Source organism: Polyergus mexicanus, unplaced genomic scaffold (genome assembly GCF_030449975.1).
Source record: "Polyergus mexicanus isolate NDT 795.1 unplaced genomic scaffold, iyPolMexi1.0 SCAF_7, whole genome shotgun sequence".
Classification (NCBI taxonomy): Eukaryota; Metazoa; Arthropoda; class Insecta; order Hymenoptera; family Formicidae; genus Polyergus; species Polyergus mexicanus.
In genome coordinates this window covers 1,115,956-1,129,773 of record NW_027223327.1, presented here as the reverse complement: position 1 = coordinate 1,129,773, position 13,818 = coordinate 1,115,956, and the positions used below count along the sequence as shown (strand labels likewise).

General features: G+C 41.0%; 1 protein-coding gene across 1 annotated transcript in view; it reads right to left on the bottom strand.

Moving 5' to 3' along the window:
* LOC138935123 (fibrillin-2) overlaps positions 1 to 13,818 on the bottom strand; it is a 33,741-nt gene that overhangs the window by 1,373 nt on the left and 18,550 nt on the right. Inside the window, exons 10-21 of the mRNA XM_070299537.1 lie at positions 13,506 to 13,619; positions 13,302 to 13,415; positions 12,878 to 12,983; positions 12,590 to 12,773; positions 12,053 to 12,239; positions 10,641 to 10,755; positions 10,113 to 10,249; positions 8,765 to 8,904; positions 7,132 to 7,234; positions 6,907 to 6,932; positions 6,500 to 6,574; positions 6,201 to 6,381 (exon numbers count right to left, since the gene is read on the bottom strand). Coding sequence (XP_070155638.1) covers positions 6,201 to 6,381; positions 6,500 to 6,574; positions 6,907 to 6,932; positions 7,132 to 7,234; positions 8,765 to 8,904; positions 10,113 to 10,249; positions 10,641 to 10,755; positions 12,053 to 12,239; positions 12,590 to 12,773; positions 12,878 to 12,983; positions 13,302 to 13,415; positions 13,506 to 13,619 — 1,482 coding nt within the window. The remainder of the gene's footprint in view (positions 1 to 6,200; positions 6,382 to 6,499; positions 6,575 to 6,906; positions 6,933 to 7,131; positions 7,235 to 8,764; positions 8,905 to 10,112; positions 10,250 to 10,640; positions 10,756 to 12,052; positions 12,240 to 12,589; positions 12,774 to 12,877; positions 12,984 to 13,301; positions 13,416 to 13,505; positions 13,620 to 13,818) is intronic.

The window sequence follows — 13,818 nt, the reverse complement described above, 5'->3', positions numbered from 1 at the left end:
GATCGCGTCTCAACTAAATGTAAATGATCTTCGAGTAAATAGGTCAGATAGTCGGCGCTAAGGAATGCTCTTCTAGATGCTTTTAGATGGAGTCGTCGCGAAATGAGCGGCGGGTGAACAAGGGAGTTCAAGTGGCAAACAAAAACCGTTCAAATACCGTCGTTAATCATACGAAGTCAATGTACGTCAGATTACTAAGATTGATTAGGTACACCGAAAGCCCGATGCATGAAAGGGTACGGAAGGGGGGAATGAAAGTACATTATAGCGATGATCCCATGCAGCCTTTGACAACGTCATTGATATAGCGGCTCTTCCAATACTAAATTTTCTTCATGGATAAAACGCAGGTAGAACTTTAAGTTTATAAGTGACACATTTTTTTTTTCCACGAATAAAGATTCAATAAATAAATTTAGAAATGTCCGTTCTTTAGAAACGACAGGACTCTATTTTCCGATCGTCATCATCGTTATTACGTCGTTACATTATTATAGTTAGAATAGCGCGAAAACATATTTCACGCGAAGATGACGGGGCAACCTGGTTTCATCTTCGGTAAGTGACTGTCGTCATCGAGGGAAACACTTTCGGTCAACACATTGTCGTTGTCCTCTTTCCTTTTTATGTCTCATTAATAAGCGGTGGCGCTAACTCGCTTAAGAGATTGCGTTGCAAACCGTCCAGCGTATGTAAATCATGCGGCAACATTTTGCGGGAAGAGAGAGAGAGAGAGAGAGAGAGAGAGAGAGAGAGAGACGGCTATTTGAGACGTTCATTAACTACTTTGTGGTTCGTCAACAGCACTTAGCCAGATGTTAGCTCTCGTTGTAAATTGCTCTATTGAATGATCACTGAGATTATACTTGGTGTTACAGTTATACACGCAGAGTAATAGAAAAAAAAGTGAAAATAAAAGAGCGACTAATCCAATTTTTTAAATTAGTAAATATTTCAATTATAAATTGAAACAGCAATAATTTACTGCAATATTGAAAAGATAATTAATAGAAAAATTGAATTATGCAAGAATGTTATTCACACAGATGCGAAAATATTAATTTCTTATATCATACGATTAATATTTAATGATTTTCAGGATTTAAATTTTACGCTATATGGAGAACGAATCTCATATTATTATTCTGGATAGTATATATAATGTAATATTTGTTAGCGCAATATATATACGATTTGAAAGATAATAATGCCGGGGGAAATATAAACATCGATCACGATTCTATTTGTTTGCTCGCCAATTATTTCGCTCTTTGTGTTTTGTTTTAATTATTCCTACTAGCAATTTAAACGAGTTTACATTTGAAACTCGTTACGCTTGGCTTAGCGCCTAACAAACTGCAAATCGTTTTGTATAACAAGGTTTATAATAATTACATTCAAAAAGACGATGTAAATGTTGCGTCGATAAAATATCAATGTAATATTTTTACACGACATTTTCCATATTCGTAAAGGACTTGTCGCGCAATAATTCAGGATTTCTCTCGATCTTATTCAAGACATTTTGTAGCTCTTGAGTTTCCTCGGGTGACAAGGACGTTTTCTGTTCCGACAGAACGGCGTCGGAAAGGCTCAAAGATACCAACGATAAGGCGTCCTCTCTATTGTTATCGTCGTCATTCAGGAGATTCTGTTTCAGCATCTTGATATACCTCTTTAAACCCGAATTCATCACGAGATCCATTTTCGAATCGCGTCGCGGAAGTTGCAATTTTTCGTCCCAATTGATTTTCCCTACAATATCTCGCTCACGCGTTTTCGTCTCGTCGTCGACGATGCCGCTTTCCCGCAAGACCGACGACGCCTTCGAAGCGAAAGATTCATCGCGTTTCATTTTGTCGACCACGTCGTTTGATCGGGTATTCAATTTCGCGCCGTTTAATCCGCTTTTCGTCTCGGAATTTGCATCTCTTCGTGCCGGATGCGAGGATTCGTCGCTTTCAGGGTGATCGTTCGCGTCTGCGAGTACGCCGATTAGCAGATCCTGCATAATTTTCGGAACTTTTGACCGAGTAACGCCGTTAATGTTATTAGATTTTATATCCTTCCCGATCGCCGCTTTGGTATTCGAGACTAGTCGTGTTCCATCGCCCTCATCCGCCGCCCCTACATTCCCCCGAGGAGGATCGATCCGGGTTAAAACTCGCTCCCCGAGTTTCTCGCCATTGGGGATCGCGGATTTATCGATATCGTCGGCGGGGTTTAACACTTCGTCGGATAATTCAATCTTTGGGCTTAGCGACGCGCCTTTGGATGAATTCTCCGCGCTTCTTAACCGTCGTCTTTCGTCGCGATTTAATTTCGCCGACCTCTGCCACTGATCTTGCCCAACGTTCGGCGACTTGCAACATCTCGGAAACGTATGTTCGTTTCCGTTATCTCGTCGACTCGTTAATCTCGGCTCCATCGTCGTCCGAGTTCGGGAAGCTGCGACGCTTGAAGGTGCGCGGGCGGAAGAGACGGCGATTCGGGACGTTGGATAAACTTGTATCCGAGATCTCGACGATAAAGACGACGAGACATCGCGAGTAATCGGGGATATTCCTTCCCCGGTCGAGTCGGGAGTCTTCAAAGTTCGCTCGTTATTTTTCACTTGCGCGACACTTCCGACATCCTTCAATTTGTCCTGCCGTTGACATCGCGGCGACGTCGTAAGATGTTCTCGACCCTGCTCGATCGACGTGCCGATAAATTCCTTTTCCCCTGTCGCGATAAAACTCGCCGCTCTTCGCCTGGGCGACTCCGGATTACGGCTTACATCGGATCCTTTCCAACGATCTTCTCGGCTTGAAACGGCAGGCTTCCGCGACAAGCCGTTATCGCGCGTCGACGTCACCGGTCTCGTACGTTTCGCGGGATTCTTCGTAATATTTCCGTATTTTCTGTTGAAGGAGGTTCCGCGGAAATTTCCCGACATCCAAGGGGGATGCGAGGACGCGCGACTCCTGGGGCTGATCGATGATTCGCGCCAACGGCGCGACACTTGGTCGCATCGGCGCTTGCTACTGGAATCGCTGCAGATGCTGACAACGCTGGAGCTCGCCGAGATAAAACTCCATTTTCCCTCTTCTACGTGACGTTTGTTCAACGATGGAAACCCGGTGACAGCGGGATAATCTTCCAAGTTTTTCTTCAAGTCGCGCGAACGGTTCGTCGCGCTCGTCTCAAGCCTCGGTGATTTCGTCGCTCTTTTCTGCCCCATCGGCAATGTGACAGCTCGAGATAACGCGCAGCCCTTCGGTGACATCGAGGCGTTTCCGGCACTCGCCGGTCGGTCCCTCGTCCTCCACGACGATTCCTTCCTCGTGCCGGAATCGGCGAATCGTGGACAGTTGTTATTTTCCACGCTATCTCCGGATCTCGCTTTATCGGTGCGTTCATATGATTGCGGCGGAATCGTCTCTCTTCTCGATACTTGAAATTTCGAGTTTAAGTCGCTCCTACTAATCGTAGAAACGTTATCCTCGAGCGAAATGCTTCGCGGTAGCGAATGAACGTATAGATTCCCGTTATTATCCATACCGGACAATTTCGCAAAGTTGCTATTGTCATTTTCCGGAAAATAATTCCTGTTATCTTCGCGAGCGTAAGATTGATATTCGATACTCTCGTCGGGAATCGTTTCCGTTTCCTTTTCGGTGGTCCTCGGTCTTCTTACGCCTTTGCTTAAAAAATGATCCATTGGATGAAGACGTTCGGCGTTCTTCCGGCTCGTTGCCTCGGTGATATCATAATATTCCTCGACGAAATCGAAAAGGCTGTGATCGTATCGATCATTGAGTCGCACCCCGATCGCCGAATCGGCCGAATTCAGATGCAGCGAATTCAAGACGACGTCGCCGGGCGGTTGGGAGTCATCGTATCGCTTCCTCAGAGTAGCCTCGATGAGCTTATGACGGTAGGCTTTATAATCGATGTTCGATATGTCGATTATCGGATGCTTCGCCAAGGACGAAGGACGATTCAACGACGAACGTTTCTTCGATCCACGATCTCCGATCTGATCCCCGATTCGACTCGAAATCTTTGACGTACCGTCGCTGCTTTGTAAAACCGACGTGGAATTCATCTTGCGAGTCGATTCCAGATGCGGACTAGAACTTGAAGTGGAATCGGTCGTCATCCGGGTCGGATAATGCATCACTAACGATCGAGCGAGCCGATTATGATGGCGACGACGACGTCGAGAGGACCAAATAGTTTTTCCATCGAAGGCTTTCAATGGCTCCTGTACGTAATAATAACGTAATACGTTATTAAAACGTATCGGAATTACGTAGAAAAATCAAATCGCTCGGTATGAAGAGAGAAGAAATTTTTTTCCGCGAGTTACACTTTAATTTCTTTGAATTTGTCTTTGAATCTTCTCCATAATTAATGCGCGTACACTTCTATAAAAGAGACGTAGATCATGCGAGAGAAAATTTTCTCTCGTTTCCAATCGAATAGTATACACGCCGTTACAGCTATTCGATCTTGATATATCGCCTTGAATGGAATCGCGGTACCGTGGTACCGCTATTGTGTAACAAACAGCGTTATATCGCGGTTTCGCCGCGAAAGAAATTGGAAAATTTACAGTCCAGCGGTGCTTCCGCTCAAACATCCGCGGAAACGCGCGAGGGTACGCGAGTTATCGATACCCGGCCGTTTCAAAGCGCGTTCCCGAACATTTCGCGAGATAATGGCACGTCGGTAACGCGTGTCGTTGTCTCGTGTACGAATAAAAACTGGGCGAACGCGCTCTCTTGGCTTTTGCCCCGCCGAGAGAGAAAAACACGCCGAGAAAAACATAAATAAAAATATTATTTCGTTTATCGCGACATTTTTTTTTATTCATACGGTATCCCAATACTCGTGTACTCGTCTTTCACTACCACATTTCTCATGCTCGGCTATCTATTCGAGCGAGATAATTTATCACGTGGAGGCCACGTACCAGCAAGATGTAAACGCTCACGATCAGCGGCGCCGCTAACAGGATCGTCAGGGCTAAAGCGAGGGCACTTTCGACGATGAAGGGTGGCGTCGATTGCAGGGTTAAGACGAGTTTCCCTGGCGCGAGCACGTTCAACATTCCGATCGCTTGCTTTTCGATCACGTCGATCGTATCACAAATCGTACTCTTGTCGTCTCGCGCTTCACGTTTCACCCTTTCGTCTTCCCGATCGTCTTTAGATCGCGGGGCTGTAAATTCAGGCGATCGATGCAGCCTTCGAAGCCCGCGGTCTGCTGCCTGCTGCCAACAGCAGTGTCTGCTATAATCGAGCGATCGCTGATGCTCTCGATTACGGTTTGTCTTTTTTTTTTTTCGATTCTCTTCTCCCGTGGCTGCATTCGAATTACTTATTAAAATTATCGACAAATTATCGATCCATATTTTTATATATGTTAGAGCATTATAAAGCGTGCTCTGCGCGCATACTTTATTTCTTTCTATTATATGATATAATTCGAGAGATAAAATCTATTATATATATTTTATATATATAAATATGCTCACGCTGCTCACTGTTCACATTTCCCGATATTTGTCGCGATCGCGTTTAGAAAAGGAATTTAACGGAGCGTCTCGCATACTACTACATTACTGTTCAAATGTCGACGTACAACTGATCAAACTGTAACGATATATATACAAACAATAGCGTTATACGCCGCCAAGGCCGAATATGTTATTGATAATTCGTTGCCGAAATATTTTACGTGTATATAACATATACAATACATATATGGTACATATACGGAATATTGAATTATAAAAATATTTTAATTTTTATCGATCGATTATTTTTTATGAAACGATTGATGCATCACCGAACAATTGATGTCACACGAATGATAACAGAGTCGAGGCATGTAACATTAGCGCGCTATATGTCGCAAAAACCGAACGCTGCGTGTTATTATTATAATATTTAATGTCATGACTTAAAAAAAAAAAAAAAAAAAATCGGATTCCAATCTATCTTGACAGTGGCAAACCGCATTTTTACATATATTCTTATTTAAAAAAAAAGTCTTCTGTTGTTTAAAAAAAAAAAAAAAAACGTTCTCTCTCTCTCTCTCTTTCTCCGTAGGATATTGAATTATTGAAAATTTATTCCGATATCTATTCGCATTAATAAAAGTGTTTAATTCGATAGAAAGAAAGACATTATCTCTAGATTATAACTTACGATTATCATCGTTGTACGGCGCGATGATGTCTGGGCGACTCTGTGTCTGCTGGATGGGCGCAAGTTCGCGATAAGAAGCGCCAGCATCCTGATAACCGTTCAGCCAACGTTCCGGATACCGCTGATAAGCCCCCGAGAAGATTCTGGTGTATCTCAGGTAACAACCGCTCGGTATTTGCCACTGCAAATTCGGGTATTAGGATAGCCGAAATTTTTATCCACCTTCCTCCTATCCCCTACCCCCACCACCACTGGTCCCCTTACGTAATCATGAAGAAACCTCTTTTACGTCTACTTACGCTGTAAGAGGAGCTCGGCACGGGCTGCGGCGGTCTGCCGGGACACATCAGCATCTTTCTTCTGTAGAATCTCGGCTAAACGAGGAGATAAGTGCATTGAGCCGCGGTCTCGCACATGAATTTCTCTCACGCTTTAATCTACGACTATATCCTTGAAAGGGGCTCGCTCTCTCTCTCTCTCTCTCTCGGCCGAGACAAAACCGTTTCGCTTTAAACGCTTACCGCCATAAAATTTTATTGATGTCTCCTCTCGATATTTTCGTTAGGTAAAAGCCATTTCAGTTAATCTGTCTTGTCACTGGCCGCACTCGCGCGCGTATAAATTTATTAATATGCGAAAGGCGATATTTTTGGGGGGAGAAACGAGAGATCGGATTAAAAAAAAAAAAAGTGTTTTTTATACTCACTTCAGAATTATGATCCTCCACGGATTCTGCAAGAATACGATATTTGATCAATATTGTTTGTTTACTTTTTTTTTCTCCACCCAACAATTAATTATATTTATACGAAAGAGAAAAATGCGCTATTTTATTATTCGAAAAGAATCGAAAGTGTCGCGTTTCGCCGCGAAACCTTTATTCCATCTCTCGCCGGGATAGACGGGAAAGGGCACAATAGCGTAAATTTACCTCTCACGTGTATGGAGAAATGGCATTCGGCTCGATTTCCGGCTGCATCCGAGGCGACGTAGCGCACGCCGTGAACGCCGGGATACATCACGTGTCCGGGACCCTATGCGAGATATATACGATAATTAACTTTTCGCGCGATTTCATGCAAATTTCCTTCCAGGAAAATGTCTTCTGGCTAAGGATGTTCGATTCTCTTAAAAGACTCGATTCTTGAATCGATTCTGAATCGAATCATGAAAATCGATTCTCTTAAAAAATCGGAATCAAAGAATCGATTTTGCAAGAATCGATCTAAAAAATCGTACAAAATTATTTATATATAATTGAAACATACATAAATCTAATTAATTAATTAATTTTAGCTAATTGTGACCATAAAAATTTTTTAATTGAATTAATTAATTTTAAATTTTAATTAGTTTTTTAATTTTTAAAACTTAAATTAATAAAGGAAATAATTAATTAAACAATTAAGCTTTAAATTTTTGAAAAATTTTATATTATTAAAAAAGTATTTACAAAAAATATATGTTTATTTCACATACTTTTTACATACATTTCTTTTATATACTTTTATATACTGCTTTGTTTTTAGTACCAAATTACTTATTCATTTTTTAATTGCCGATCTTTAATGGACAGTGAATTTAAAAATAATAGTTGTTGTAGATGATCGGGCGAATGTTGGTTCCTGGAATCTGTTAAAATTGTGAAATTGGCTCTTAGACTATATAGATTGTAAAGAGTGTAGACATAGGCTGCGGTCGGGAACACGCTAGAAATACTTCGAAGCATCTTTAAAAATAGAATCAGTTCTTCGATTCTTAGGGTAAAGAATCGATTCGCAAAAAAATCGTGTAGCAAAGAATCGATTCAAAAAATCGATTTTTTGACTAAAAAAATCGATCTTTTAAAGAATCGAATCGGAATCGAACATCCCTACTTCTGGCTATACGCGAAAGGTGCATAGACCGATCTTGCCTCATCGCGTTTCACCAAAAATGAATCGCGTTATGGATGGAGATTCTCATTTTTCTTTTCTCTCTTTATACGATTCGCGAAGCGAATCTACTTACTCGCACGATTCTCGTTTCGATTTGCCTAATCAGATTAACTGTCACAGGTTGCATAATGTTCAGGACCGTTTATAACCGACGCTATCGAGGGAGTGCAAAGCCACCAATTATCCGTGCGCGCTGGTTATCGCGCACAGACAGGGTAATCCCTGTTATTACGTTAATAAAGTACACGTACAACCTTTTTCACGGCAAAACGCCAGAAAAGTAAGAGGAAGACATTGGAGGGGCGTTGGCCCGACAATGATTAATCGTCCGGTCCGGTACTTTTTCCTACGAAGAAATTCGCAGATATCTCTCGCTGCATCATCTTATAGTCCTTTCGCGAGTCTCGAATTATGAATGGATAATTAATGGACGGAATATCTTTGTTCGATATTAATATGCTTGATTGTCGACACCGGCAAACTTTCAATTAATTTCGAGATCAATGACGACGCGAAGGAAAAGTAAAAACTTTTGCCTACGATACACTCGGATTTGCGAATTAGAAAGAAATTGAGCGAATTTGAAGATTGACAGTGATATAGGATAAGAATACACGTGCCACGTACCCTCGTCTTATAAACGTGCTCGACTGCGACATTGTCGGTGAACGTCGGTTCTTGCCAGAATATCAAACGGTTTCGTTCTCCCGGACTCAATCTGACTTCGAAGGACGTGGGGCACATTGCAACCTTGGGATTTTCCGTATCTGAAAAATTATCACAGCGTTTCCGGATAATCGAACATTCTTCTCAAGGATCATTACCCTTTATTTCGCATAGAAGCCCAAGTCGAAATTTTCTTCCTATTTTCAACCTCATTTCTCTTACATTTATAGATTTTAAAGGATTTTGATGAGCTTAATTTACATAGGAATTTAGTTTCTACTTTGTGCCTCAAATAATAAACGAACAGTTTTTCACTTGAAGATTTAAATGGGAGCTCCTGACAAAAGCCTATGTTAAATAGGTTTAAAAGTTTAGCGATGTGACCTCTGTGCTTAAAATAAATTGAAAATTGAGATCCACAAGTGGAAGGAAAATTTTGACTCGGAAATGGAGAGAAATTAGAGAATCATACAGAATGAAGCGTAATCGATTAAAAGCGAAAATATTGAGACGAGGACGTAAAGCGGTTATTTAGCCATTAAGAGTTTCGAAGCTGCCGCATAATTTCCACGAGTTTGTCCGATCGACGCGAGTTTATTCTGCGTAATCGCATATCGACTACGGGCGATGCGCGGGTGCTCTCCTTCTTCCAGCCGCTGCGTTGCGGAAGGAACTTGCTTAAAGCGAGTTTCACGAACTTTCCGAATGAGTAATTAAACGGGACGAGACGGGAATGCACTTTGCCGCGGAAACTAAAGTTTACCGCGTCGATTCGACGAGTGCCGACTGATTCCCGTCCTCCGATCAATTGTGGTCCCCCTTCCCTCCCCTCTCGCTTGATGGGGGGAAAGTTACTTTTTTTTTTTGAAAAAAAAATTGATGAATTTACTGGGAAAAAAGAGTATCGATAAAAGAGAGCGCTCTTCTCGGGATCCTGAATTAATAATCGACAAAATCAAAGATTGACTTTGGAGCTATCGAATTTTCCATTCCTTTCTTTATTTTTATATTTATTCATTTTAACTTTCGAGAAATATATCGGGAATTAGAACAAGATCAATATCTCGCGTCTTTTTCAAATTAAATCATACTCTTCTCTTCTTACTTGTATATTTTAATAGAATTCTGCTACTTTCTAGCGACGTTATTACTATATTTTATCGCCGTCCGGCGTACACTGATATGCTCATTTATTTATAAATGCACGGCCACCGCTATCGCCGCAGCGATACTCGGCATAAGAAAAAGGAGCTTGCGAGAGATCTCGAGCGGATTTTATTCCTGTTTCCTTCTTACACACGAGACTTACCGCGTACTCTTATCACAATTCTACAGGTGCTGGTATAATTAGAGACTGGCGACCACGCCGTAAAGGTAACGATCGTCGTACCCGCCAGGAGTTCCGCTTGCAATTGCTTTGCCCACGGAGGTGAGGCGTGTACGTATCTAAAGAGAGAGAGAGAGAGAGAGAAAGAGAGAAAAAAAAACGAAATAAGAGGTCAACGTAAATGTGATGCGCTTGCGTCGTTTAATATTTAAATAATATTATCTCGTTTATATTAATGAAGAAAAACAGAGAGATAGATGCACAGAGGAAATATTAAATATGTATTTATTTTCCGCATTTATATAAACGAATTATATATAAAATAAACATAATTCGAATTAAATAAATCTACAGGCAAGAAATATTATATTATCGAGTATTATGAGTAAACTATTGTATGATAAATTTATTTGACTCAGCACTCAAACGTTGCCCCATTATACGTATATAGTTAGTATTTATACATATAATTATACGCTTCGTTATGTATAATTGTAACGTATTTCTTACCTCCACCAGTTCATGTTGGACTTCGGTTGTGGGAAAGTTACCCGTATAGTGTTTTGCCTAGCCGGCAGTTCGACATCCATGTCCTGGGGGCAGGTCACGAACGGTCGTGGCATGTCTACGGCGATAAAGTCGACTATTGTTAAGTTTCCGAAATCGATAGCCCAATTCCCGTATCGTGATTACACGTTGGCGCGCATTTCCCACGTTATCGCGTCGCGTTCTTATAAGAGGCGCTTACTTTAACGCGCCGAGAAATATCCCATCGCGTGTGCAAACTTTGTTACGCCCTTATTTTTGTTTTACATCGTATACGATAATGCAACAATAGCGTTAAATATACAGACTCCCGATGAGCCTTATTTCTTCTTCACGATAGATAACTTGTTGATCGATTTTAAATTGACCTTACCTTTTCTTTTTATTAAAACATCGAATAATTGAATCAAGTTTATGAATTTTTCTGAGACATTTTTTATATTCCATAAATGTGAGTGTTTGTGATAAAAGATGGAAATGAAAGAGAGAGAGAGAGAGAGAAAGAGAGAACGTCGCTTTTTAGAAAGATTCCATTTAAATACTTTGTTTTAAAAGTTGATTTCCGCACGTTAGCGAGAGATGTTCGGAAAAATCTGAAATGGCGCGGTAAAAAGGTAGAATCAAAATCTCCTTTCCATTAAGCGAAACAATTAGCGCCGCGAAGAAGAACCGCGAAAATGCGAGCGGGCATGAAAAAGCGGGCAAAGCGGATGGAAGGAACGGGGAGGAAAAGAGCGGAACATAAAAAGTCGCCGACCCGGAGTAAGCTCGTTAAGGGACGGCGTTAACGTATGATCTCGTTAGCAGGCAGCCTCTACACAGGAACTTTGTAATATTAAAAGCTGTTTCCGAGTGGAGCATGACTAATTTAACGCGTCCGAGAATTTTCGCCGTTAAATTACTCTGGTCCGAACTGGCGATATTTTACGTTCGATCGCGCATCCTTCGAACATGCTTCCCTTGCATTTATCGGAAAGAACAACCTTAAGAGAAAATCAATTGAAAGTACATAAACGCGTCTTACTCGCGTTCTTCCGCTAACGTTTTCTTCCCTTAAAAAAAAAAAAAAAAAAAAAGAACGACATTCAAGTCTCAGAGAAAATGTTGCAAGCGCGTCTTACGAGTAAAATTTTGCTTATCTCGAAGCGAAGATAAATTTTAAATAATTTTAGAACAAAAATACGAGCCAAAAGATCATATAACGATAAAGTGAGAATAACGATCCGTATTTAAAGTATCGCCTCTTAACGTAGCAGTTAGCTTGGTAAAAATTTTATCGAGCGAACATCTCGATATAATTTCGCGCAAAGTTACGACGGAGACGGACGACGCCCGCAGCGTTTTTTCTCGGTAAGAACTGAGACAGACTGAGTTACTTGGATTATAAAGGGAGTCTGTCACAACTTCACGCAGACAGATAGGCTCTTTCCCGTTCCATCGACCCTCGCTAACGCAGTGTCTCGTGTGCGGTCCTTCCAGTCGGAATCCTCCCCGACATCGAACGTGACACTTGGCGCCCTGCGGATAGACGGATGCTCCGGAAGGATGGCCGGGACATCTAATCTGTTCGATTTTAGAGAAAGTATTTGTTGGATAATATTGAATTTTGAGAGAGAAGATATTTCATTTTAAAAATATTTAAGATGATTTCTGTCGGCGATGTATATCGTTCTCTTAATAATTTTCGATTCTACGAGTTTTCGCGATTCTTATAAACCTACGTGTTAATAAAATTTAAAAATCCAACCAGTACAAATTAAAACGCATTATGTTGTAGAAATTTATATTGAAATTTAATAATCATATAAACAAAGAAATAAGAAATATTTCAAGATATATTTTAGACATATTTTTCTTAATTCGCTCGAGTTTTGCACCTAACATAGTTTACGGTATCGCACGATAATTCGCACCTCTCCGTGTAAAGGTGGCTCTATAGCGTGACATTTCGATGTTGGTGAGACGCAAGTTCTCTCGTCGGGTGCCAACACTAAATCCACATTGCAAGTGCAGTAGTAACTTCCAACGGTATTGACACACTCGTCTGTGCAACCGCCGTTTCGGTTTAGACATTCGTTCACATCTTGACATTGCCCCCTGTTTATTCAAACCCACAGATGAGAGATTTATCAAAAGGGAAAAGAGAAATCTTCATCTCCTAGTTTCTTGTCGTTGTAGTAACATTCGCGCTTAGGTCTTACCTCGAAATTAACGCGTATCCAGCTCGGCAAGCGCAAATAAAAGATCCCACGGTATTAACGCACTCTTGATCGCATCCGTCGCGATGCCATTCGCATTCGTCGATATCTAATGTCAAATTTACGAAATCATTATGTTATAAAAAGTCACACAATTATATGGAAAACGAAGACTGGAATCGAAAAGCTAGATATTATCAAATCAATCCATAAGTATCTTTAAGAATTTTAAAAAGAAATAAATTATGATATTTATCATTTTATTAATTTTTTTTTTATTGCGATTCTCTCATATATACACATACATAATATATTGTACGACAAACAAGCTTTTTAATAAAACTATATATAAAACTTATGGATTGACTTGATTTTGATTCTTTGTTATAGGCAATACTAGCATATTTTACAATGCTTTATAACTTACCTACGCATTCGTCTTCCCGCAGTTGAAATCCAGGAGGGCACGTGCAATAATACGAACCGGGTGTATTGATGCATTTCTCGTTGCAAGGTGCCCTTTCGATGCACTCGTCGATGTCTGTGCAAAAGTAAACTCAGCTCAATACGATTAAGCGACGTCGTTTTTTTTTTGTTTTTTTTTTCTCGCAAAACGTTTTCGCACACCAACCTACACAAGTATCGTCCTGGAATCGATATCCTGCCTCGCACTCGCAACGATAACCGCCCGGCATGTTGATGCATTTCTTGCCCTTGCAGATATCAGCCGCGCATTCGTCGACGTCTAAAAAGCATACACATCACGCACACACACACACACACACACACACACACACACATAATATTACTTTGCGAAAACTTCAACCGAGCTAAGCGAGTCTAACTTTGTAGCAAGCTTCGAAAGTGGAACATGCGGCGAAATCGTGTAGTAAAGAGTCACGCGTTATCCGTTACAGTCAGATTTTCCAGAGGCGATGATACCA